This window comes from Ranitomeya variabilis, chromosome 2, assembly GCF_051348905.1.
Source record: "Ranitomeya variabilis isolate aRanVar5 chromosome 2, aRanVar5.hap1, whole genome shotgun sequence".
NCBI lineage: Eukaryota > Metazoa > Chordata > Amphibia > Anura > Dendrobatidae > Ranitomeya > Ranitomeya variabilis.
In genome coordinates this window covers 197,388,442-197,414,890 of record NC_135233.1, presented here as the reverse complement: position 1 = coordinate 197,414,890, position 26,449 = coordinate 197,388,442, and the positions used below count along the sequence as shown (strand labels likewise).

General features: G+C 48.4%; 1 protein-coding gene across 1 annotated transcript; it reads right to left on the bottom strand.

The window, feature by feature from the left end:
- Positions 1 to 667: 667 nt before the first annotated feature.
- XKRX (XK related X-linked) lies at positions 668 to 23,872 on the bottom strand. Its single transcript, XM_077283413.1, has 3 exons — positions 23,323 to 23,872; positions 9,636 to 9,898; positions 668 to 6,875 (listed from the first exon to the last, which is right to left on the bottom strand). The coding sequence occupies exons 1-3, from the start codon at positions 23,637 to 23,639 to the stop codon at positions 6,154 to 6,156; spliced, it is 1,302 nt and encodes a 433-aa protein (XP_077139528.1). The 5' UTR covers positions 23,640 to 23,872; the 3' UTR covers positions 668 to 6,153.
- Positions 23,873 to 26,449: the final 2,577 nt, after the last annotated feature.

Below are 26,449 nucleotides of genomic sequence, written 5' to 3'. Positions count from 1 at the left end.
CTATTTTTGTATTGTACTTTGTATACCATACCAATGCCCAAACCTCATAACCTCCCAATCCAACATCACAGAAGAGGGACTTAATTGTCTCCTCTCCAAATCGCACCTCACCACCTGTGCGCTCGACCCAATCCCATCCCACCTCCTCCCCAACCTCACAACTCTTATACCATCCCTAACCCACCTCTTCAACCCATCACTAACTTCTGGCACCTTCCCTTCTGCTTTCAAACATGCCACAATCACGCCTATCCTTAAAAAGCCAACCCTCGATCCAACTGCTATGTCCAGCTATCGCCCAATATCACTGCTCCCATTCGCTTTTAAACTCCTGGAGCAGCACATCCACTCTGAACTTTCCTCCCATCTAACTTGCTCTTTGACAATCTACAATCTGGTTTCCGCCCCCATCACTCAACTGAGACAGCCCTGACCAAAATCACTAACGACCTACTTACCGCCAAAGCTAACGGACAATACTCTGTACTCCTCCTTCTAGACCTGTCCTCTGCTTTCGACACAGTTGACCACTGCCTCCTACTACAGATCCTTTCCTTTGGCATGAAAGACCTCGCCCTATCCTGGATCTCCTCATACCTTTCCAACCGCACATTCAGCATCTCCCACTCCCACACTACCTCCTTATCCCACCCTCTCTCTGTTGGGAGTCCCCCAAGGCTCTGTTCTAGGACTCCTACTCTTCTCAATCTATACACTTGGCCTGGGACAACTCAAAGTCCCATGGATTCCAGTGCCACCTCTATGCTGATGACACTCAGATCTACCTCTCTGGCCCAGATGTCACCGCTCTGCTGTCCAGAATCCCAGAGTGTCTATCAGCCATATCCTCCTCCTTCTCCTCTCGCTTCCTCAAACTTAATATGGACAAATCTGAACTCATCATCTTTCCTCCATCCCATAGATCTTCCTTACCTGACCTATCTATCACTATTAATGACAACACGCTTTCCCCCGTACCGGAAGTCCGCTGCCTCGGAGTAACCCTTGACTCTGCCCTGTCTTTCAAACCGCACATCCAAGCTCTGTCCACCTCCAGCTCAAAAATATCTCCAGAATCCATCCTTTCCTCAACCGTCAATCTACTAAAATGCTTGTGCATGCCCTCATCATCTCCCGCCTTGACTACTGCAACATCATTTTCTGCGCCCTCCCTGCCAACACCCTTGCACCTCTCCAGTCCATCCTTAACTCTGCTGCCCGACTAATTCATCTCTCTCCTCGCTACTCCTCCGCTTCCTTTCTCTGCAAATCTCTTCACTGGCTCCCATTCCCTCAGCGTATCCATTTCAAATTACTAATAATAACCTACAAAGCCATCCATAACCTGTCTCCTCCATATATCTCTGAACTAATCTCCCGATATCTTCCCTCACGCAATCTCCGGTCCTCCCAAGACCTCCTTCTCTCCTCCACACTTATTCGCTCCTCATCCAATCTCCTCCAAGACTTCTCCCAAATATCCCCCATCCTCTGGAATTCTCTGCCCCAACACGTCCGACTATCAACCACCCTCGGATCCTTCAGACTGAACCTGAAAACCCATCTCTTTAGGAAAGCCTAGAGCCTGCACTGACCCCGCTGCCTCCTCATCACTACTGAAGCTACCGCCTCACCAACACCGGAGCTCCTGCAACCCTCAACCTATTGTCTCCTTCCCCACAATCCTGTAGAATGTAAGCCCGCAAGGGCAGGGTCCTCGCCCCTCTATATCGGTCTGTAATTGTTAGTATTCTTACTGTAAGTGAGGTCTGTAACTTGTATGTAACCCCTTCTCATGTACAGCACCATGGAATCAATGGTGCTATATAAATAAATAAGAATAATAATAATAATGTTCCTGAATGGTCAGACACAACCATTACACAGTAGGTGCACATTTATTGCAGCACAAGAACATTTTTTATCTTTTTTTTTTTTTTTAACACATCCAATTGTGGATGTTATCTTTATTCCAAGATCTATTAATTAATATGTACTTCATTTGTGGGACAACCCCTTAGTCGTTTACTGGTCATGCAAAAGGTAGGGCCTGGGATTACTCATTTCATTTTTTAATCCATAATTTATTAATTCTTTTAATCCGATGACTGGTAGTACCTTCAGAAAATGTTTGTGCAATCTATGATAACTTAAACATGGACACAGTAATTTATGCAGGATGTAAATTTACAAAGATGACAAACCTGTACGGATCGTATAAAACTAAACACATAGTAAACATCTGTAGAACGAACAGTGAAAATAACCCGGCACGTCCACAGCTCGTGTCTCCTGCTCATGTAAAGGAATCGGGACGGTTCATTATTGTGGCAGCTAGATGGAACATCTCACACAGCATTGGATGACGGAGGTCGATGGGAAGTGAAAGGGCGTACCAAAAAACCCTCCAAAATCTAAAAATCAAATCCTGAAATTGGAAGCGACTTGCACCATGTTCTATCATTTACTCCAGACTTAAAATGTCTCCTTTCTGCAAGTATTCTGTGCTACAGGACGAAGCATCTAAGGAAGCGGAGAGGGTGCGGGAAACGTACGGCCACACACCGGCGGTGGACACTATAAATCCATACAAACAAGGCGTGAATTAGGGCTCTCTCTTGTGATGCTCCGTCGGGCCATAGGGCGCTGCTGCGTGTAGTCCTCCATCTGTCCGTGAACAATAATCCCAGATCGGACCTTCAATTCTTGCCAATCGGCAGCAGGCACGTGCTGGCGGTCTGTAAACATCCGATGCCGATCCTAATGGCATCACCAAGCTGCCACGGACTGGCTGCAGCAGTCACGCTCTCATAGCGTCATCACTGCTAGCAGCCTGTAAACAAAGGCCGGCAGGGGCCCACACCAGCGGGTCTGATCCTCAGGGGCGGATCCTGGAGGAAAGTGCCATTTCACGATTCATTTCTGGCTCCTCTTTCCCCCCTCCACTATCAGACACCATCGTTGACTGATCCGCCCTTTATCCTAAAATTAAAATTCCTGAAACGTCCCAAGACGCCTGGTGAGGTTTACCTGAGACGAATACATAGCCTTATCTGTCAGCCACAACTTGGAACCCGGAAATCCGCACTTATTTCATAGCCACCTACCGTGGCGGTCTACCAGGCTAACGGTAATACAGTAACATTGTGAAGGACTGCTAGAACGGCGGATAGCCTAGCCTCAATCATCCTGTGATGTAACAATTCATTAAAAAAAAAAAGTATCCATAAAAAAAAAAAATGTAGAAAAATCATGATCGTCTGCCTCTTAGCAGCTGAGCAGTAGTTATCCACTTATAATGGCTGCACTCTCATTATAACAAGAAGGAAACCATTCTGTTTTTTTACACCAAGCTGCCCAGTATTTACATTGCCTCACAACTGATCCAGTGTCACTGTTTCTACAGTAGATTTTTTATCCATAACACTAAATGGAATCTATCACCAGATTTTTGGTATGTAATCTGAGAGCAGCATGATGTAGGGACAGAGACCCTGATTCCAGTGATGTGTCACTTACTGGGCTGCTTGCTGTAGTTTTGATAGAATCACAGTTTTCTCTGCTGTACATGTAACAGTGGACAGAATGCTAAGCTGAGTATAACCCCGCCCACATCACTGATTGGCAGATGACTGAGTGTGCGCAGAAAGCAGCCAATCAGTGGTGGGGGTGGAGTTACACAGAGCAGGAGGACTACATGGCAAGTGACATCTAGTCCTGTAGTGATAATCTCCTGCTGATAAAGACTGATTGTACTGAAACTACAGCTGAGCAAGTTACAGATCGCTCAAATCAGGTTCTCTGCCCCTTTATTATGCTGCTCTAACATTAAAACAGCAAAAATCTGCTCACCCATCCCCCTTTAGGCTAGGAACAGACATCCGGATATTCTCTCGTCCAAGAGAATCAGGTTGATTATTAATAAAAAAAAAAAAAAAAAAAAAAAAAACTTCGATTAGAGCGTCATCAGATTCTCTCAGAGAAGATGGAAAAACAATTCACTATCTTCTCCATTATATCAGTCTATGGAAATCGGACTGTGCTCAGATGTCATCAGAGTGCAGTCTGATCGTTTCCACGGACTTGCATGGCCGAATATCCAATCAAACTCGGGTAGGCGAAAAAGTCTGACGTGCACAGCCCCATAGAAAATATTGGTTCCAGTGTGATTTGATTTGGTCTCGCATTGCACTAGGACCAAAAATATGGTGGTCTGCACGAGGCCTTAAAAGGGGTGATCTGAAGCTAGGAAAAAAAAAGAGCTCCCCCTCCTTCACCTAAACCCTGCCCGTCCTTTCCATGGGGCGTGTGTGGCCAGGCCCTGGGGTGGGAGCTACAATACCAGAAATGGCCAGTAGGCGGGGGTGTAACAGCCATGTGGGTGGGATGGAGCAAGCGTCCCATCTCTTTATCTGATCATAGACGACTCCTATTAAAAAGACAAATCCTATAATAATTATCACCCCAGAGCTAATTATCTAAGAGTCCCTAACACTGAAAATAAAACCACAGTAAGCAATAATCAGTGATCCAAGCAGAGGTGACAGAGGAGAAGACCGTAGCTGGAAATATAACTACACAACACAAATAACAGAATGTGTATTAAAAATCCCCCCAAAATGATCAGATTTCTCCCGGCTCCTCTACAAGGAGATCCAGGGACAGCACTTTGTGAAAAAACAAAGTCAAACCCCAATGCATAGACAGGAGGGGGCTGGCTCAGCCATTGAAACGCTCTGTTAGCCAGCCCCCTTCACACACTCGTCATGTGGCAACAAAGGACATTCTCTACCACGTCCATCAAAAGGCTGAAAGTGGGACCGTTGCCGATATCTTGGGAAGGAGTCACCTCTCCACATACAGATATATCAGGATGTTGGAGAGGTTTATATTATAAATATATATATATTTTTCAAGTCTTTAAAAATTATTGAAACTTTAGTTTCCAACTCGTAAGCGGCAAGGATCCATCGATAATATATAAGGTGCAAAATTCCGTTTGTGTGGAATCACATTGTACCTCAATTATCACAGCAGAAAAATGGATCCTGCCCACAGCAACCAATCAGTGAGCAACTTTTGCTTCCAAAAACGACTTTGGACAAAACCCAAGCGCTGCCCTGTTTACACTGCCCTCAATAAGCCGTGCATGTAAAGAGCCCTCACTACAGCCATTTTTTACTTTGGTAAATTCCTTATTAAAGAGAATCTGTAATCAGGTTTTTGCTATGCAATCTGAGAATAGCATGATATAGGGGCAGAGACCCTGATTCCAGTGACGTGTCACTTAATGGGCTGCTTTCTGCAGTTTTGATAAGAATTGCTGTTTTCTCGGTTGCAGCAGTTCTTAGAATGATGAGCTGTGTAGAACTCAGCCCAGACCACCGATTGGCAGCTGTCAGGAATCTGCCAATCAGTGGTGGGGGTGTGGTCACAGATTAGCTAGACTGCTTGGCACATGACGCCTAGTCCTGCAGAGATAATCTGCTGCTGATAAAACACTGATTGTACTGCAACAACACAGCCTAATAATTGATACATCCCTGGAATCAGGGTCTCTGCTCCTAAAATATGCAGCTCTTAGACTAAATATCAAAAATCTGACTGATTCTGATCAAAAATGTAGGAATTTCTTCATTGCCCGACTTCTAATAATACCTTGAATTCCATGTGTCTTTTATAAAGCTATTTTTTTTGCCCTTCATGGTTTTAATATGCTTTTACTAAGGTTTTTCTAATGTCTACAAAAAAAAGGAAAAGAGCGGAACGCTCCATCCGAATTACAACTTGCACAGTCTCCACCTCTGTAGAAAAAAAAGAAGGAAAAATACCATGAAAAAATGCTGCCCGCGCTCAGATAGCCCCACTGTCAATGAACATCTTTGCCTTTCCCGATACATGTCAGCAGCTAGAATCCCAAACCCAAAAATTTCCATAGTGAAAAATTAATTTTGGGTAAGTGTGACCAGGGACCTAGAGCGTAGCGGTGCTTGCGGCTTAGTGAAGAGGTGATGGATCTGTGCACCCGTCGACATGACCTATAATAATCCAGGTATAACAGTGGCGGTGTGCGACTGCAGGAGCGCACGGACACCGCTGCCGCCGGACTGCAGCAAGATGGGACGCCTTCACATTGATAAATACAATTCTCCGTCACACATCGGTCTCCTTTCCCCCGACGAGGACATGAGACGGCTTCGATCTTAGGCAAACGCACAATATAAAGTCAGAAACATTGTGGCTAAAAAGAGATCGGCAAGGATGGAAGTACTGGTAGAAGAGGAGCATGAAAGAGACGGCGGCGATGTACCCCACCAACAGCTGCACAACCAGCAGGGGGGAGCAGAAGTACTCAAAGTCGTCCTCCATGTAGAAATACCAGAGTAAGACGAGGGCGGCGTTCTCCAGCAGGCGGACGGTGTAATGGACGCTCAGCCTTGCCCAGTTCTGAGACTGATCGATTAAGTCCCTTTCGCTCAGGTTGAGCTGCACGGCCGACCAGCAGAACATGTTGATGGCCGAGTAGAGCAGGGTGACCGTGCCCAAGACGGACACCGTGCCAAACCAGCTGAAGTTCTTCTCCACGTTCTCCGGAAGGCTGGATCCACTCATCCAAAAGTTCACCCATGGTAAAAGGAAGAGGGCGACCAAGTTCACCAGCGCCACGGCTGCCACCCAGGCCTTCAGAGCCGAGCAGAACAACACCAGCACAATGACGCGGGTGGCGATCTCCAGACAGCGCCAGATGACGATGCAGAGGAAGGCGGGGACGCTCAGACGCACCTTGTAGTCGTCGTACTTGATCTGGATGGCCAAAACGTTCAGAACCAACGCACCGTAAGTGGTGGAGGCCAGAGACATGGCCATGAGGACAGCTGGAGGAAGACAAGAAGACCCGTTAATGCCACAAAGTCACATACAGAACCAGCTCCATAGCAATAATACGAATGCTCCACCATCGGAAACTTCCTGAAACGCATGCGATGGAGTCTAAAAATGGGTTTCATTAAAAAAACCTTACATTGCATGTCGATGGAGTGGTGTGACGGCTTATTTTTTGGCGAGACAATGTTTATTGGTACCATTTTGGGATAAATGTGACTTTTTACAGCATTTTTTGTGTTCTTTAATTTTTTTTTTTTTTACTTCAGTTATTTTCACATTCTGATAGATCGGACTTTTCTGAAAGCTGCGATACCAAATCTGTATGTTTTTATTATCTTTAATGGAGAAAAGGGAGGCGATTTGAACTTTTTTTTTTTTCACGGTATTTATTAGTCCCCTTAGGGATCGTCTGATCGGTTGTGCCATATACAGCGATGCCACAGTGTTACTGTATATAGTGAAAATCGCGTCTCCTTTGATGCTCAGCCACAGACTGGGATTCAGAGGAGCTCCGAACTGACAAGCACGGGGGGGTCACCGCCAGCCATCGGCGACCCGCAGTCATGTCACGGGAGCGCGGAATGATGCTGCGTGTTTATTGACAGCGGCATTTAACAGGTTAACAATGGCGATTCTTAGAGTCAGGTCCTGCTGTATCACACAGCCATCATCTGCCCCAGTGAGCTGGCTCCATACACCCTCTTTGCGCCCTAACATGTACAGTGCGTATCATGAAGGGGTTAAACAAAGCTTAATGGTGGCAAATTTTTATCAAAACCTCATTAAAGAATTATTAGCCCCAAATATATGCATTTAAGTAAAAAAAAAAAAATATATATTTTATTTTTGTAATATCTATATATATCAGGCATCGTGATTACTCGCTAATCCCGCCCTCTGCACAGTAGCTCCACCCCACATCACCACACACAATCCCGCCCCCCCCACATCAACACACAATCCCGCCCCCCCACCACATCACCACACACAATCCCACCCCCCCACCACACACAATCCCCCCCCCCCACATCACCACACACAATCCCGCCCCCCCACATCACCACACACAATCCCGCCCCCCCACCACATCACCACACACAATCCCGCCCCCCCACCACATCACCACACACAATCCCGCCCCCCCACCACATCACCACACACAATCCCGCCCCCCCCACCACATCACCACACACAATCCCGCCCCCCCCCACATCACCACACACAATCCCGCCCCCCCACCACATCACCACACACAATCCCGCCCCCCCACCACATCACCACACACAATCCCGCCCCCCCACCACATCACCACACACAATCCCGCCCCCCCCACATCACCACACACAATCCCGCCCCCCCCACATCACCACACACAATCCCGCCCCCCCCACATCACCACACACAATCCCGCCCCCCCCACATCACCACACACAATCCCGTCCCCCCACCACATCACCACACATAATCCTGGCCCCCCACCACCACACAATCCCACCCCCACCACATTACCACAATTATTGTTATTAACTTCATTTTAAGTTAATTTACCACCTGTGTAAGCGCTTTTGAATGTTGTCATTATTTACTTTAGTTTAATCACCAGCAGCGTTAATTAGATAGCAATGAGCGTGCCGAGCGTTAGCTGGCTGGAAACGGCTAGTAATAAAATAAATTTACCAAGTAACCGCAGGTTTGGCGCTTGTTCACGCGACCAACTGCTGTCGGTAAAAACATGGACTGCACTTGGTTCAATGTTATACGATTTGGTGAGTTTTTGATAATGCAGTTTTTGGTGTCATGTTTTAAATAAAGCTGTTTTGTTTTTGATACTTCCTGGTATTTGGTTTAACAAAACTTTATTGATAGTCATATGAAGATTACATGGGGGGTTTTTAACAGTGGAATTTCTGCATCTAATGCAAGTCTATGCGGGAAAATCTGCACCGAAAACTAGCAAATTAACTTGTGGCAGATTTAAAAAAAAATAAATAAATAAAAAATGCACCTCAAGTCCAAAAAATGTGCAGTGAGCAGGAGATTTCCATAAATCCCATCCACTTTGCTGGAATTGTGAGACGCTGCATTTTTCTGCACAGCAAAAATATGCAAAATAAAAAGAACAAGAAAACCCTCATGATGAGAACTTAAAAGGGATATTTCCATCTCCAAGAATATGTAGTAGGTGTAATAATATTACCCAATACTTTCACTTAGAAATGTAGTATAGTTTTTCTGATTCACTAGGTCTTTCCTCGTGTGCAGGCATTGTAGGACCTTAGGTGTCCATGGTTACAACAACTAGTAACTAGCTAACTAAATAACTGTCACTATATCAGTGGTCGTAACCATGGTTACCTAAGGTCCTGCGATGCCTGCACATGAGGAAAGACCGACCTAGTGAATCAGAAGAACTATACTACATTTCTGATTGGAGGTATATGCTAATATTATTATTACTACACCTACTACATATTGGAATAGGGTCTTGGAGATGGGAATACCAATTTAAAATAAATATTCTTCCGGCACAAAACTTGAAGTTGATAAAATTAATGAAAATGGGGCACATGCACAGCCAGGAATACACTGACCGAGAATGCCGGGTCACAGGGTGGCAATGCCACCGCACAGCGGCAGAACTGGAGAATGTTCCAGGTCCTAAAGCCAAACACCAGTGACTCCATAGGAGCAAACCCTCCAGGCGCCATTTCCCGGGCGGTAGGGGCATGCTCCTGAGAAGCGACTCTTACCTCGTGACGCTGGGACGTATCTCTGCAGCACACAGATGTACAGCTGCAGGGTGAGCTGCGGGGTCGAGCCGAGGAAGGCCTGAATAACAGCCGTGCGCTTAAAGGCATTGCGGTGCGTGGCCAACCGTCTCAGGGAATGGCCGACTTCACGCTCTTCTTCTTCGGACTGTCCCCAGCCGCGCAGGTGCTTTTTCCGAGAGATGCTCACATACGGCTCTTCCTCACGACCCATCTGGCAGTAGACTATCAGGGCTTCCACACACCTGGGGGACAATGTAGGAGGGCACGTTAGATAACACAAGATCAGCCAGAGATTTAGGCCGAAATTAAAACCTTTGTAAACTATCAATATTCATCCGTGGCCTACAGGTGACCGGGATGGTGGGACTAGCTGAGACTTGTACATGCCACAGGCATAACTGGGGCGGTGGACAGTTACCAATGGTCACACAAGAGTTATACCTCGTATGGAAGCAGCAAAACCTATGGGGCAACTCTGACCACAACACTGATCGCGTGGCCAAGGATCGCGTGGCGTCACTGTGAATGGGGTTTTCGACCCTTAGTGTACTGCGGCAAGCAAATTGCAAAACAATCTAACCAGGCATGATTTTGTTGCTTGGGACTCTAAGGGGACAGTGTGACCTCTTTCTCTTGTATCGCACTTGAATGAAGCAGCCTCATAATGATCTGTTGGCCTCACGACCTGCCAGGATCACACTTCTGTCCAACCGCTGAGGTACAGTCTTTGCCTATTTGCTATTAAACGCAATGTTATTATTATAGCGCCATTTATTCCATGGCACTTTACATGTGAGGAGGCGTGACTGTAGATAATAAAAACAAGTACAATAATCTTAAACGATACAAGTCACAACTGGTACAGGAGGAGAGAGGACCCTGCCCGCGAGGGCTCACAGTCTACAAAATATAAACTAATCCCTCTAAAGGCCTCATACACATTGGGACATCAGCCGAACCCGCCAATATCCGCTGGCCATGTAGTTTGTATGCACGGTGTCCAAACTCTCCCCCAACATATAATGTTGGGCAGAGAAGGATCCGGTACAGCAGATCTCCATCAGTCATTTCTTTTACTCACCGGGAGAAGTGTCAGCGCCAGCAGAGTCTCAGAGAACAGGAGAATTTGGCAGAGCCTGTGTGGACTTGGGAGTAACAGCAACAATCACTTGTGCATACCCGGAAGCTTCACCAACAAAGTTGCCCAACAGCGATGTCCTGCCCTACATCGCCTGTCTCCATCTACTGTCCCACCGATTATACCAATCTAATACTTCCATCCTCCAGATTTCAAACCTCATACGACTGTAAGACTTCTCAAGCTGCACCAGTTCAATCAAGGTCTGTGTAATTCCTATGCTATAACATGAGGGCGCACGTCAGGGGCATCAGCAAATGCGTCCCACCTGCCCAGGGGGCATCAGGGCGGGTGTCCTGCCTGTCCAGGGGGCATCAGCTGCATTGTTACTTATGCATATCTTTTAAGACATGCGTCATATAAGAAAACCCCTCGGAATAGATTTCCCTGTATCTTCCAGCAGCATTTGCAGCGCAGAAGATGTATAAATGTAAAATCACGTTGCGCTGCAGAGTGGTCAGACTGGTTTTCCCTCTTCTGCTTCCGGGACGGCCCAGAGCAGATGACTCGCTGTGTTTTGCATGCTCTTAGTAAGGATCACATAATATCTGATCGCATTACGTAAGATTTAATCTCATCAGGACGATCTAATCAGATAAAGACAATAGAACAGAGAGGTCTGTGCAATTATATTACTAATATTGGAGATCGCCTATTGTACCAGAAAAAAAACAATGTTCGCATTTGGGCGTTGTCCAGGATCCCTGGTGAATGTTCTTCTGATGTGTACACTGGCCGCGCACAGGACAAACACCTGGGGACAGGTAATAACAGAGCGGTGCATTCTGCCTGCCTGACCCGTCACCTGAGCTCAGCACTGGTGTTCTGTGATATGCACATAGCGAAGAAGTTGTATTTACAAGGAAGTGTGTCCGCTGGATTTTGCTATGCAATCAGAGCAGAATAATGTAGGGGCAGAGACCCTGATTTCGGCGTTGTATCACTTACTGGGCTGCTTACTGACAATTTGTACAATCACTGTTTTCTCTGCTGCAGATCTAGCAGAGCTCAGAATGCTGAGCTGGGTATAACCCCGCCCAATCAGTGGTGGGGCGGGGTTACAGAGCAGCAGGACTAGATGGCATGAGACACCTAGTCAGGTTGTGATTCTACTCGGCTTCCTCGCTCTACCGCGCAGTCCACAGATCGGACGCCTTGTAGAAGGCAGCAGGTAACAGGTGGAATCCTGCCGGCCATGCATGCTCCATCATTCCCCCACCTACAGGTCTCTGCACGGCATCTGACAAACGGAAAAAAAAAAGATTTCTCTTGGCCTCTGACTTTTTACTATTTCTAAACTGAATGCAAATCACAAAAAAATACTAATTTTTTATGATCTTTGCAGTGATATATAATGGTGGAACAGCCCCGACACTTATTTTATAGACGTTCTAGGCGTCGTTAGAGACCCATCACCCTGGTAAAGGAGACGCGGATAATGTGTCGACAGGTTTCCTTTACAGGCAGTTTTTCCATTTTGCTTTAGTTGGAGAACTTGCGTTTAATAACAAAAAAACAAACAACAGCTGAACGTGGCGACCATTTCTCTATCTGCACAAAATAATGGCAAACTATTAATGATTACCGCGATAATGAAAATCAGGTGTAACCGTATTACAGCTGTGCAAACCAGGAAACACTCACTGTGCATCACGTAAAGTATCAAAAGGATAGGGAGAAGCAAGTATTACGCACCGGTCTTAATCACTGAGCCAGGCGTGCAATACACCTACTGCTTGCACTAGCGAGCCAGCGGATATCTGTGGGTGTGACGTCACCACTCACCTCCCAATAGGGAAGTGGGTGGAGATGATTAGCTCCTTAGGCCTCAGTCAGACATGTCTCCTTTTTACCGGCATCATGGATGAAAAGTACCAATACAAGTCTATGGGTCATGAACATCTCAGACAGCACATAGACGGCATCACTGCACAGTCCGGGTGCTGTCAGTCATTAACACTGTAATGGATAGAGGAAGCTTTGCAGCTTCCCCCGCTGAGACCCGGACCAAACAGCGACGGCAAACACAGAGACCCGGACCAAACAGCGACGGCAAACACAGAGACCCGGACCAAACAGCGACGGCAAACACAGAGACCCGGACCAAACAGCGACGGCAAACACAGAGACCCGGACCAAACAGCGACGGCAAACACAGAGACCCGGACCAAACAGCGACGGCAAACACAGAGACCCGGACCAAACAGCGACGGCAAACACAGAGACCCGGACCAAACAGCGACGGCAAACACAGAGACCCGGACCAAACAGCGACGGCAAACACAGAGACCCGGACCAAACAGCGACGGCAAACACAGAGACCCGGACCAAACAGCGACGGCAAACACAGAGACCCGGACCAAACAGCGATGGCAAACACAGAGACCCGGACCAAACAGCGATGGCAAACACAGACCCGGACCAAACAGCAACAGCAAACAGAGACCCGGACCAAACAGCGACGGCAAACAGAGAACCAGACCAAATAGTGAGGGCAAATGCAGAGACCCGGACCAAACAGCGACGGCAAACACAGAGACCCAGACCAAACAGCGACGGCAAACACAGAGACCCGGACCAAACAGCGACAGCAAACAGAGACCCGGACCAAACAGCGACGGCAAACCCAGACCAAACAGTGACGGCAAACACCGAGAGCTGGGACAAAAAGTGATGACAAACCCAGAAACCCAGACCAAACAGGAACGGCAAACACAGAGACCCGGACCAAACAGTGACGGCAAACACCGAGACCTGGACCAAACAGTGACGGCAAATGCCGAGACCCGGAGCAAACAGTGAGGGCAAAAGCAGAGAGACCAGGACCAAACAGTGGTGGCTAACGCCAAGACCTGGATCAAACAGTGAGTGCAAACACCGAGACCGGGGCCACACAGTGATGTGAGATACTGACACATACTTCAGCTGGGAAAGATGTAGGCTCAGTGCGTGAGTCCACGTCAAAATCAGGGAGATATAAGACATTCCAGTACGTATTATGCCGGTACATGGTTAAAGTGGATCTGTCTACAGATTTCGCACTACAATGTACATACATTATTTAATAGATCTCAGATCTGATGAGGCTGGTGTACTTACTAAGAAAATCAAATTCAGAATGGCTGGATAATCCTGACAATATGAGCATTGCTGGAGTCCAGACACAACATGCTCATTTAAAACTTAGGCAGGAAAACATAAGGATTATATAGCCATCCTCACATGGCATTATCAAAGTAATCACATCAGTCTCAACACGTTAAACGTGTATTTTAAGGTGTGGGTATCCAAATTTCTGTGTGGGTCACACTTTTATGGAAGAGCCAGACGGCGTTATAACTCAGACGAGGATCGTAACGCAATGTTTGGACTGGCTGGAGGCTCTCTGGACCCGATGAGGACACCATGCATTTCTATGCAACTCATGCTTGGTTCAGGAGATCCGCTGGTCAGTCCGCGCATTGCGTTGCATTATAAGACTGTCTGACTACGGCTATTGCCATTTATAACTTATGCTTTTTTTTTTTTTCTTTTTTAACTTTGACGCAAAAATAGCATGAAGGTGCCTGAACGTATAAAGTGATGAGCGGCATTTGACAATGTACTTGGTGCCTATAGAGAATAAAAGGTATCAGGGTTTTATATAAAAAAAAATGTATTTGTGTAAAAAAAAAAGTGAGCAAATTTTTCTGGCTACTAGAGGCGCAAAATGTAAAAAAAAAAAAAAAAAAAAGTATATATAAAAGGAGATATAGAGTGGTCTGGAGAACAATGACCAAAAATTGAAGAAAATATCAAATACAATTTTTTATTATTACACAGAAGGATACAAAAAAAATGTTAGGTAAAACAGATGCTTGGAATGCGAGGGACGCATATGGTTAGAGAACCCGTTAAACATTTATGAGGAGATTATTCTGATGTCAGTAGATAAATAGATGCTCTATAAGTATGAAGGCGGTGAGACAAATTACATATCTATGAATATCTTCCCCTGAGAGAGAAAATTGATTACTAATAAAAAGCTTCTAAAGATAGGAGCCTGCAGGTATAAAGTGTAAATGGAGGCTGTGTCTATAGTCCTGAAACAGAGGATAACGCAAACAGATGTAAGTCAGTCATACAACAGGACTCTGTGCTAACAATAGACTGGTGGCGCTAGTGTTCCCTGTGTTACCAGTATCGGAAAATAAACATTCTTATAAATCTATGTTCAGCCATATACATACGGGCTTAAGTGTCCATAATGTGGAACTTACTATAACAAAAGTAGGGTCCGTGCGGCGTCCCTCAACCCCGACGCGCATTTCGTCTACTCCTCTTCATAAATGTTTAACGGGTTCCCTAGCCTTAAGCGTCCCTAGCATTAGAGGCATTTGTTTTACCTAACATTTTTTGTGTTATTCCGTGTATTAATAAAGATTGTATTTGATCTTTTCTTCAATTTTTGGTCATTGTGCTCATTTCTGGACACAGTTTCTCCTTATATGGAGGGATATAGTGACTCATACTGGTTTACTATGTCTTAGTAGCACTATGTAATATATGGATCACATCCCCCTGTTTGTAAGTGCTAAGATCTATGTAGTGGCTAGAAGAATCCGCAATGCTGCAGCTCAGGGCCGGACTAGAACACATGTCCGTTAAATACACGTCACATACAATATAAATGTCACTCACACTACAATTACCCTACTATGGCAATAAAGGCAGAGCTACTGTTTAATTCTGCACAAATACAGTGGCACACAGAGCGGCCCACCGGGAATCTGCCTGGTCAGGCAGACTGTCAGTCCGGGCCTGCTGCTGCTTCTACAGGATCCAACAAGTGTCTCCCCAGAATCAGATAGATCAGCTCTACCAGTTACTGTCAGGATAGGAGCTACTTTCTCTGTAATTGGGGACCCCTAACGAATGCTTCAGTTACATTGGAATAAAAAACAAAAAAAAACAAAAAACTGTACAATGAAAAATCGAGTTTAAAACAAAAAAAATATATACATCTTCTACATAACTCTTATTGAACACAACAAAAACAAGTTACATCTACAACAACTACATCAGTTGGGGGTCCCTGTGGTGAGAACCCCACCTATCGACATGATGAGACACTTATCCGGCCACATGCTTGACTGTTGGCCCATCCAAGCCCGCGGAGCTGACGTGTGCTGTGCAGTTTATCGGGCCCCCCATATAAAGATTGACTGTGGCAGATGTGGAGCGCGTGCACCCCTCCATTTTACCGACTGATGCCGGTCCCAGCGGTCGGACCCTCACCGGTCAGTTAGACCATTTAGAGGGGAGAGGGGCTCGTCAGTGGTAACACGTTGAGGCCTCTCCACTTCTGGTCAGTAAGTTAGACCCTTTAGAGAGGTGATGGAGGGAGAGAGGCTTGTCAATGGGAACATGTTGAAGTCCCTCCACTTCTGGTCAGTAGGTTAGAACCTTTAGAGGTGATGGTGGGAGAGGGGCTCGTCACTCAGTGGGAACACGTTGAGGCCCCTCCACTTCTGGTCAGTAAGTTCGACCCTTTAGAGAGGAGATGGAGGGAGAAGGGCTTGTCAGTGGGAACACGTTGAGCCCTCTCCACTTCTGGTCAGTACAGCTTTGATAACACGCGCTCAGCCAAATATTTTGTAAGGTGAAATTGGCCGCGGTGGATTATTTTCCTGAGAAGAGTTGAACTTTGATAGACACGTTCTGTTTTTTTTTCCTCTCTTCCTTGTTGCATGAAGCAAGTGCTGAAAGCAGATAAGGGCACACCCGACCGGCCGGCAACGTGGAGACAGAAAAACAGCAGCAATGTCTGTGCGTCGTCCACACAGCTTCTTTATCAATCGGTGATACACAAGTCAGCCATGGATCCAAACTTTCCCATTTACATCTGATTGCATCTGGAACCTCGGAAGAAAATTATTAACCCCTTGAAGAGGTTTATTTTGAAGAGTTTCATTAGTGTTTTGGATCATATTTATCTGGTCAGTGTCAGATTCAGCGTTTTTTCTCGTATGCAAAAAAAAAAAAAAAACAGAAAAAAAATAAATCTAAAACTTCCATTATCAAACAGTCAGTGAAAAACAGATGCAGGTAGGACACCATTGTATTTTTACATATCCATAGACTTGATTGGGCGAGTTTCATCAGTAACTATAATCAAAAACACTTAATATACTAAATGGTTAAAATATACAGACACAAACACTATAGGTTAATGGGCACGCCAACACTTCACAGAGGTACAACATCACTTGGCACCAAGGAAGCTGAAGCAATGTTTCCCTTGCTTGAATTCCAAAAGGTTTTCACTGCATACGGCAATGTTTTGGGTAGTCTACTCTTCATCAGGATAATAAAGGAAGGAGCCAGAGCTGGTGAGTGTCATTCTCTAGGATGCCCTGGGGCAGGCCAGTCCGGGGTTGTGATGCCCTGGGGCAGGCCAGTCCGGGGTTGTGATGCCCTGGGGCAGGCCAGTCCGGGGTTGTGATGCCCTGGGGCAGGCCAGTCCGGGGTTGTGATGCCCTGGGGCAGGCCAGTCCGATTTGCTGCTTGATGAGACTAAATGCCAACTGGACTGCTCTAGGGAACACAACCCCTGGACTGGAGGATAATGACGCTCGCCAGCTTTTGCTCCTTCATACGCCTGACAAAGGGTAAACCATACAAATGTATGAATGCGAGAATGTGGGTATACTTTATGTGTCGGGAACGTGGCAGGTACCAAGTGGAGAACGGTTCCTCAAAAGAACATTGCACCTGAAATGTTTATTCCTTGAGATTTGTTTGGCATCACACTTCTGTTGAAGGGTTTTGAGAAGGACACACATTTTGGTATTCGCCATTTGCCGCTTCTGTGACTTGAAATCCTTTACTCGGATCACTTAAAAGTATTTTGATCATTTTTACACTACGCGGTTACTGCAGCTCCGCTCTATCCTCCCCCCGTGGGACCCCATGCTGGACACTGTCCAGGGCACAGCCGTGAAACGTTCAGTGGTCCGCGCCAAGTTACTGCAGAGATGGTCAGCCCTCCGAAAAATGCAGGATATAAATAGTGCTGCCTAACACGTCACCCTCAGGATGTCACAGACTATGGGGGAATACTTCTGTGTCTCAGCAGTTGTGATCATACCCCAAACCACCAGCTGCACCAATGACCTGTCCCGGACGGTGATTTGCTGCACCGTTGGTCATTGCCTGTGTTTCGCAAACAGAAATCACAAAGGACAATAGCAAATCTGGAAAAGTCAAAAAGTCGACCCGCGAGCAGAGAAAAATGCACAAATTACGGCACAAATTACGGCATCACTTTTCATATTCGTTTTGGGGGCCCGTTAAAATGAAGACAAGGCCATTTCGGACAGAAGTCGGCACAGCGATCGGGCGATGGAAGTTTGGGCGCAGTTTCTGCTCAGACATTTCCTACAGTGAGCATCGCGTGTGATGCATCATTACAGGCCGGCCACTGGCATGAATGCGGCATCTGCTGGCCCCCTCTGTGCAGTATTGTAGACAGAGGGGGACTGCGAGATCATTCTGTATTAGAGAACTGCACAAATAATTCCCCAATACACAGTCACACAATCACTTCAGCTGTGGGAGCATTCTGATAACATGCAAAGTTATAAACCGAAAGTGTTGGCACCCTTGAAATTGTTCCAGAAAATTAAGTATTTCTCACAGAAAATTATAGCAAATAAAAAAATTAAAAATTATTGCACACATTTTGTTACCCACATGTTTATAAACCTTAAAACAGTTAATTGGACATTATTTAACACAAAATCCTTAAAATCTGACAGACAAAATTGCTGGCACCTTTCCGAAATTGTACATAAACAATTTTGTTTCATGTATGTGATGCTCGTTCACACTCACCTGTGGCAAGTAACAGGTGTCGGCAATATGAAAAATCACACCTGAAACCAGATAAAAGGGGAGAAGTTGACTCAGTCGCTGCATTGTGTGTGCCACACTAAGCATGGAGAACAGGAAGAGAAGAGAACTGTCTGAGGACAGAAGAACCAAAATTGTTGAAAAATATCAACACTCAAAGTTACAATTCATCTTCAGAGATCTTAAGTTTCTTTTGTCCACGGTGCACAACATAACCAAGAAGTTTACAACCCATGGCACTGTAGGTAATCTCCCTGGACGTGAAACTGATGAAAGGTCGCAACACAGGTTAGTCCAGGTAGTGGATAAGCAGCCCCAATCAAGGTCCCCCCCCAAAAAAAAATCCGTCCTGCAGGTTCAGGGTGCATCAGTGTCAGCATAAACTATTAGTTCACATAGGAATGAAATGAAGCGCTATGGCAGGAGACCCAGGAGGACCCCACTGCTGACAGACATAAAAATAAGCTAGACTGCAGTTTGCCAAAATGTATGTGAGGTAGCCAAAATACTTCTGGGAAAGTGTCTTCTGGACGGATGAGGCCGAGACAGCACTTTTTGGTAAAGCACATCATTCTACTGTGTACCAAAAATGGAATGAGGCCTACAAAGAAAAGAACACAGTACCTACAGTCAAATATGGTGGAGGTTCAGACATGTTTTGGGGTTGTTTTGCTGCCTGACACTGTGTGCAAGGCATCATGAAATGTGACGATTACCAAAGGATTGTGGGTAGCTATGTAGTGCCCAGTGTCAGAAAGCTGGGTTTGCGTCCTAGGTCATGGGTCTTCCAGCAGGACAATGACCCCAAACATACTTGAAGCCCCCAGAAATGGATGGAAACAAAGATCTGGAGAATTCTGAAGTGGCAGCAATGAGTCCGGATCTAAATCCCATTGACCACCTGTGGGGAGATCATAAAATTGCTGTTGGGAGAAGGCGCCTTCACATGAGAGACATGGAGCAGTCTGCAAAAGACGAGTGGTTGATGGTTATAGGAAGCGACTGATTGCAGTTATTTATTCCAAAGAGTGCAACCAAATATTAAGGTGAGGTGCCAACTATTTTTTTCGGCCCAGTTTTGGGGGGATTTCTGTGATATGTCCAATTTGCTTTTTTCTGTTTTTTAGTGTTGTTCCAATACACACAAAGGAAATAAACCTGTGCATAACAAAATGTGTAATTGTAATATTTTTCTGGGACAATTTCAAGGGCGCCAACACTTTTGGCCATGACTGCATCTATACACAGTAAATGGTTGTGAACTGACCCAAGCAGTCAGTCTGCCCCCAGTACTTCTCCCCCCACTGCATGTTATAGGGCACTGGTCACATTGTACACACAGGCCGATCTGTGGGCAGCACAGGGATGGGGACCCTGCGGAGCAGAGTGATAGACTAGAGGTGGGAGAAGATCCCAGGTGTTGTATGTATAGGAGTCCAGTGGGCGGAGCTACTAGTGACTGACAGCTCTGCATAGTCATACAGGGAGTCACCGAGTAACTCTGCCCACTGGACTCCTATACATAGTGCACCAGGGATTTCATTAACTAAAATGCCAATGGTAGACACGATTGGGGGAGAAGTTTACCCCTCAGTCTGCTCTATGACCTGCAGGTGGGAGGTTAGAGACTAGTGATGAATGAATATACTCGTTACTCAAGATTTCCCGAGCACGCTTGGGGGTCCTCCGAGTATTTTTTAGTGCTCGGAGATTTAGTTCTTCACCGCAGTTGAATGATTTACATCTGTTAGCCAGCATAAGTACATGTGGGGGTTGCCTGGTTGGTAGGAAATCCCCACATGTAATCAAGCTGGCTAATAGATGTAAATCATTCAGCTGCGGTGAAGAAAATAATCTCCGAGCACTAAAAAATACTCGGAGGACCCCCGAGCGTGCTCAAGAAATCTCGAGTAACGAGTATATTCACTCATCACTATTAGAGACCAATTTCCCCATGACAGGTTCCCTTTAAAGGGAACCTGTCACCCCCAAAATAGTATATGAGCTGCGGCCACCGGCAACAGGGGCTTATCTACATCATTCTGTAATGCTGTAGATAAGCCCCCGATGTATCCTGAAAGAGGAGAAAAACAGGTTAGATTATACTCACCCAGGGGCGGTCCCGCTGCGGTCCGGTCCGATGGGCATCGCGGTCCGGTCCGGGGCCTTCTTAGGATGACGTCCTCTTCTTGTCTTCATGCTGCGGCTCTGGCGCATTTTATCCTCCCTGTTGAGGGCAGAGCAAAGTACTGCAGTGTGAAGGCATTGGGCCTCTCTGACCTTTCCCGGCGCCTGCGCACTGCAGTACTTTGCTCTGCCCTCAACAGGGAGGATAAAGTACGCCTGCGCCGGAGCGTGAAGACCAGAAGAGGACGTCATCCTATGAAGATGGGAGGCGTCGGACTGGACCACGATGCCCATCGTACCGGACCGGGACCGCCCGCGTGAGTATAATCTAACCTCTTTTTCTCATCTTTCAGGATACATTGGGGGCTTATCTACAGCATTACAGAATGCATTACAGAGTGCTGTAGATAACTCCCTGATGCCGGTGGGCTTAGCTCACCTTCGATTTTGGGGGTGACAGGTTCCCTTTAAGCACCAGAGCTGCCCAGGGACCGAGAGCAAATAATGGCGGACACCACAGCGGCCAACATGCAGGATCTGCTGCTTGTGTCAGTGCATGCACTCAGCATCGGCAGAGCCGGGACCAGGCAGACACTGAAGACCGCGCACGTCAGGGAAGAAGCGGGCGAGTCCCGGAACACATCTCACAGGGTCTCCTGGAGGAGAGGGCCGGGGAGGCCGCCAGGTGATCACCTACCACTCCACTGCCATCCATGTGGCGGTGCGACCATGCAGTACTGATCGTGGGCAGCCAGCAGGGGGTGCCAACGTGCAGCGCAGGGGTGGGTGATGGGGGGGATTTATGGCTGCCCAGGTCAGTACATAGGAGATGAGAATACCCCTATAACTGCCATCAGGAGCATCCCGCTGCCCTGCCCCAGGGGTGATGGTTACGGTGCGGACCGGCGGCATGTCCGGACCCGTGCGCTCGCCAATACTGCAAGCAGAGGCAATGCACCAGACGAGCGCAGGTCTAAGAGTCCGGCCACCACTGAGACTGCAGAGGTGGCCGGTATCCCAGGCAATGACCAGTAATCTGTAAACTTAGAAGCTTCCCCGTTACTAACAACAAAGACGACTTTCAATAACAGAAGTGTTAAGTTGTTTTGTTATTAGAACAGCGCTGCAATTATAATGATCGGAGAAAACGAGACAACGCCCTGTAGAGATGTGGCCAAGACTGCAGACCCTTCACCTGAGGGGCAGCAGCAGCTGTGCGCCAGGAAGGCTGGAGGACAAGAGGACCCTGTGAGAGGGATGTGAGCGCTACGTCTGCAAGTTCCAGAATCTCCAGAGCACCCCTCCCCGCTGACCTGCGCCCTCCGCCCCTCGCTCTGCGCTGACCTGCGCCCTCCGCCCCTCGCTCTGCGCTGACCTGCGCCCCTCGCTCTGCGCTGACCTGCGCCCTCCGCCCTGCGCTGACCTGCGCCCTCCGCCCCTCGCTCTGTGCTGACCTGCGCCCTCCACCTCTTGCCCCTCGCTGACCTGCGCCCCTTGCTCCGTGCTGACCTGTGCCCTCCGCCCCTCCCTGACCCGCGCCCTCGGCCTCTCGCCCCTAGCTGACCCGCGCCCTCGGCCTCTCGCCCCTAGCTGACCCGCGCCCTCGGCCTCTCGCCCCTAGCTGACCCGCGCCCTCGGCCTCTCGCCCCTAGCTGACCCGCGCCCTCGGCCTCTCGCCCCTAGCTGACCCGCGCCCTCGGCCTCTCGCCCCTAGCTGACCCGCGCCCTCGGCCTCTCGCCCCTAGCTGACCCGCGCCCTCGGCCTCTCGCCCCTAGCTGACCCGCGCCCTCGGCCTCTCGCCCCTAGCTGACCCGCGCCCTCGGCCTCTCGCCCCTAGCTGACCCGCGCCCTCGGCCTCTCGCCCCTAGCTGACCCGCGCCCTCGGCCTCTCGCCCCTAGCTGACCCGCGCCCTCGGCCTCTCGCCCCTAGCTGACCCGCGCCCTCGGCCTCTCGCCCCTAGCTGACCCGCGCCCTCGGCCTCTCGCCCCTAGCTGACCCGCGCCCTCGGCCTCTCGCCCCTAGCTGACCCGCGCCCTCTCGCCCCTAGCTGACCCGCGCCCTCGGCCTCTCGCCCCTAGCTGACCCGCGCCCTCGGCCTCTCGCCCCTAGCTGACCCGCGCCCTCGGCCTCTCGCCCCTAGCTGACCCGCGCCCTCGGCCTCTCGCCCCTAGCTGACCCGCGCCCTCGGCCTCTCGCCCCTAGCTGACCCGCGCCCTCGGCCTCTCGCCCCTAGCTGACCCACGCCCTCGGCCTCTCGCCCCTAGCTGACCCGCGCCCTCAGCCTCTCACCCCTAGCTGACCCGTGCCCTCTCACCTCTAGCTGACCCGCGCCCTCCGCCTCTCACCCCTACCTGACCTGCACCCCTTGCTCCGTGCTGACCTGTGCCCTCCGCCCCTCCCTGACCCACACCCTCTGCCTCTCGCCCCTAGCTGACCTGCGCCCCTTGCTGACCTTTGCCCTCCGCCCCTCGCTGTCCTGCGCCCCCTGCCCGGTGCAGGCACCCACCTGATGAGCGGCCCCAGCTGCAGCAGGTGCAGGAGCAGGACGAGCGGCCGGTCCCTGCCCAGGTCCCGGTGGATGAAGGTGAGGGTGAGCTGCACCATGATGGACGGCACCAGCATGAACACGATGGTCAGGGACATCCACACCGCGTCCTCCGAGTTCTTGTACTGCGCGATCACCACGCAGGCGGCCACGGTCTCCGCACAGAACAGCAGCGTGGAGGTCAGGATGCTGAGCGGCGGGTGGGTGCGGGAGCGCTCGGGCACGTAGGCGCCGCACTCCGGAGCGGGGCTGTGCGGGGTCTCGGCGAGGCTCTCCATGCCGCCCGCTCACTGAGCCCGGCGCTCGGCAGTCCGCACGCTGCAGGCGATCCCCGGCCGCCTCATGTTACCGGCGGAGACAACGGAAGGTGGAAGCTGTGCGCCCTCCTGCAGCCTCCGGGCGGCGCCGCGCTCAGTCTCCGCCGGTCCCAGCTGTGCGCTCCCCCGTGCTGATCTACAGCAGCAGGTGTGTCTGCCTGCGCGCCGGGTCCTAGCGCCCGCCCGTCTCCTGCTCAGTGACGTCACCGCTCCGGTCTCGGCAGCACGTTGTGGGAAGCTGGCTTCTGTTTGTGTTCTTGTTGCAGGTTCTTGTTTCAGTTTCTCCTCGCATTAGCCAAATACTTATTATGTCACCCTGCGCCCCCCTGGATTCTGCCGCTCTTTTCGTGTCGTGCTCCATTGCAGAAATACTCATATTTGTCTCATTTTGAAGCGCAGTATGTGAAATTTCTGCCTCAGAGTCATCAGTGTCCCTTCTCGCCTCCCTCCCCATTGCTGCCAATCACATCTCAGCATTGTCTGAGTCCTGAGCTGTGATTGGCAGCATCTTGGAGGGAGGGGTGACAGCATATCCCCATAGAAGACTCTGAGGCAGAGATTTCACATACTGCGCTCCAGAAGAGACAAATGTGAGTATCTCTGCGATGGAGAGACGCAGCGCAAAACAAAAAAAGAGCTGCAGAATCCGGGGAGCGCAGGGATTTTTACAATGCATTTAACTGAATTTGTCCTGGCCCCATGCCCCTGTTCTCGTGTCCTGGCCTCATGTCCTGGTCCCATTCCCCTTGTCTCATGTCCTAGCCTCATGTCCTGGACCCATGCCCCTTGTCTCATGTCCATGGTCCTGTCCCCGCATCCAAAGAAGAAGAGAGAAAAAAAGATTCTTCTTACCAGCCTATGCTCCCGGCGCCGCTCAGCGTCCTTCTTCCTATCTGGAGCAGTTGTGTTAAACTGGCCACCGACCTATCAGAGGCCGACGGCTGACATCAGGGTGCCCGTCGAGGTCACCTTCATGCGCCACCTGCGACAGGTGCTCTGATGTCAGCATCCAGCCTCTGATAGTTCAGCAGCCATGTTAACTATTGTGTTGAAACCAGAGGGCCCCAAGTAAGACATGGAGAGACAAGAGACCAGGGGCATGGGCCAGGGGGACCCGGGCCTACCAGAGAATTGTCCCATGTCCTGGTGCTCCAGTCCGACTCTGAACTTGCAAGCCGAGCCTATGTCTTTCTCGGCAGATGATGGCCTGGATAAACAGCCATTATCTGCCTCTACTACTGTGGGTGGAGGGGAGCTGTTAACCTGCTAAATGCTGCTGTCAATCTCTTACAGTGGCATTTAATGTGGACTCCGGTGGGTTTCCATGATGGCTGGGGGTCTGCCGAAGACCCCTGTGCCTGTCATTATGGTTCTTCTATGAAAGTCAGCTTGTAGCTAGCATTCACAGGAGAATTATGTTTTTGTTGTACATAGTAGTACTATGGTATTGCAGCATTTAGTACAGGCACTCGCATGATCGCAGGTTTAAGACCCCTAAGGGACTAATAAGTTCAGTAAAAAGAGAAAAAAAATGTAAAAAAAATATAAATGTTCAAATCACCCCTCTATTCCCCCATTAACGTTGAATAAAAAATTAAATAAAAATACACACCTATTGGTATCTCTGCAGTCGTAAAAGTCTGATTTATCAAAATATAAAATAAATTAATCAGATCCATAAGAAAATCAAAACGCCAGAATCAGACGCCGCAATATTGTAATAAAATGCAATAAGAGGCGATCAAAACATTGTACTTACCTCAATATGAGATCAATAAAAACATCATCTGAGGGCACAAAAATCAGTTTTAGCATGAAGTAAACACTGTAAATAAAAAACCCCGAACCATTGATGGAATACTGCTTTCTACCATTACACTTGGAATTCTGTACCGCTTTTCAGTGCATCACATGATAAAATGAATGGTGTCATTCACAAGTCCAACTCATCCAGGGAAAAAAAGCCGAAAGACATCGATAGGTGGACGGATCAATAAAAAAGTTAACAAGAAGGATGAGAACGTAGAATAGTTTTACAATTAAGAACATAGGATAAAATCAAAATCAGCAAAGACCTTGTATTAAGTGAATGAGTAAATAGTACTAGTGTGTGTAAATAACCCTTTGATAAAGGGTAAAGGCTATCCCACCGCGACAAGGTGTACCCCAATCAGGATGGGCCCTAAGGGTATGTGCACACGTTGCGGATTTTGCTGCTGATTTTTCCGCAGCGGATTTGGAAAATCCGCAGTGCAAAACCACTGCGGTTTTCACTGCGGATTTTCACGTGGTCTCTTCTGCGGATTCCTCTGCGGGTTTTCAACTGCACTTTTATTGGTGCAGGTTGAAAACCGCTGCGGAATCTGCAGAAAGAAGTGACATGCTACTTCTTTTTTTCCGCAGTGTTTCCGCGCGGAATTTTCCGCAGCATGTGCACTGCGGTTTTTGTTTTCCATAGGTTAACATTGTACTGTACACCGCATGGAAAACTGCTGCGGATCCGCAGCAAAAACCGCAACGTGTGCACATAGCCTAACTCTTCTACACCTGGCCATGGAAAGATATACAGAAAAAATGCCCGGCTCAAAAAAAAAAAGGTAGCCACACGGGTGTCTGAAATGTCAGGTCGGAGTCCTGCTCTGCCCCCGTCTATCTTGAGGTCTTCTGACACATAATAAGGTCTCTCTCTCCTCTACTTACTTCCTCCAAACTCTGAACATTGCGATGGACCTCCGAGTCCGGCGATGTGTGTGCCAATAAAGATCACAATG

Excerpts from the sequence above, each read along its gene's own strand:
- XKRX (XM_077283413.1), bottom strand. The coding sequence starts at position 23,639 with ATGGAGAGCCTCGCCGAGACCCCGCACAGCCCCGCTCCGGAGTGCGGC. Across the intron at positions 9,899-23,322 it reads CAGCTGGGGCCGCTCATCAG|GTGTGTGGAAGCCCTGATAG; the intron begins GTGGGTGCCTGC and ends ATTGTCCCCCAG. Across the intron at positions 6,876-9,635 it reads ATACGTCCCAGCGTCACGAG|CTGTCCTCATGGCCATGTCT; the intron begins GTAAGAGTCGCT and ends GTCTTCCTCCAG.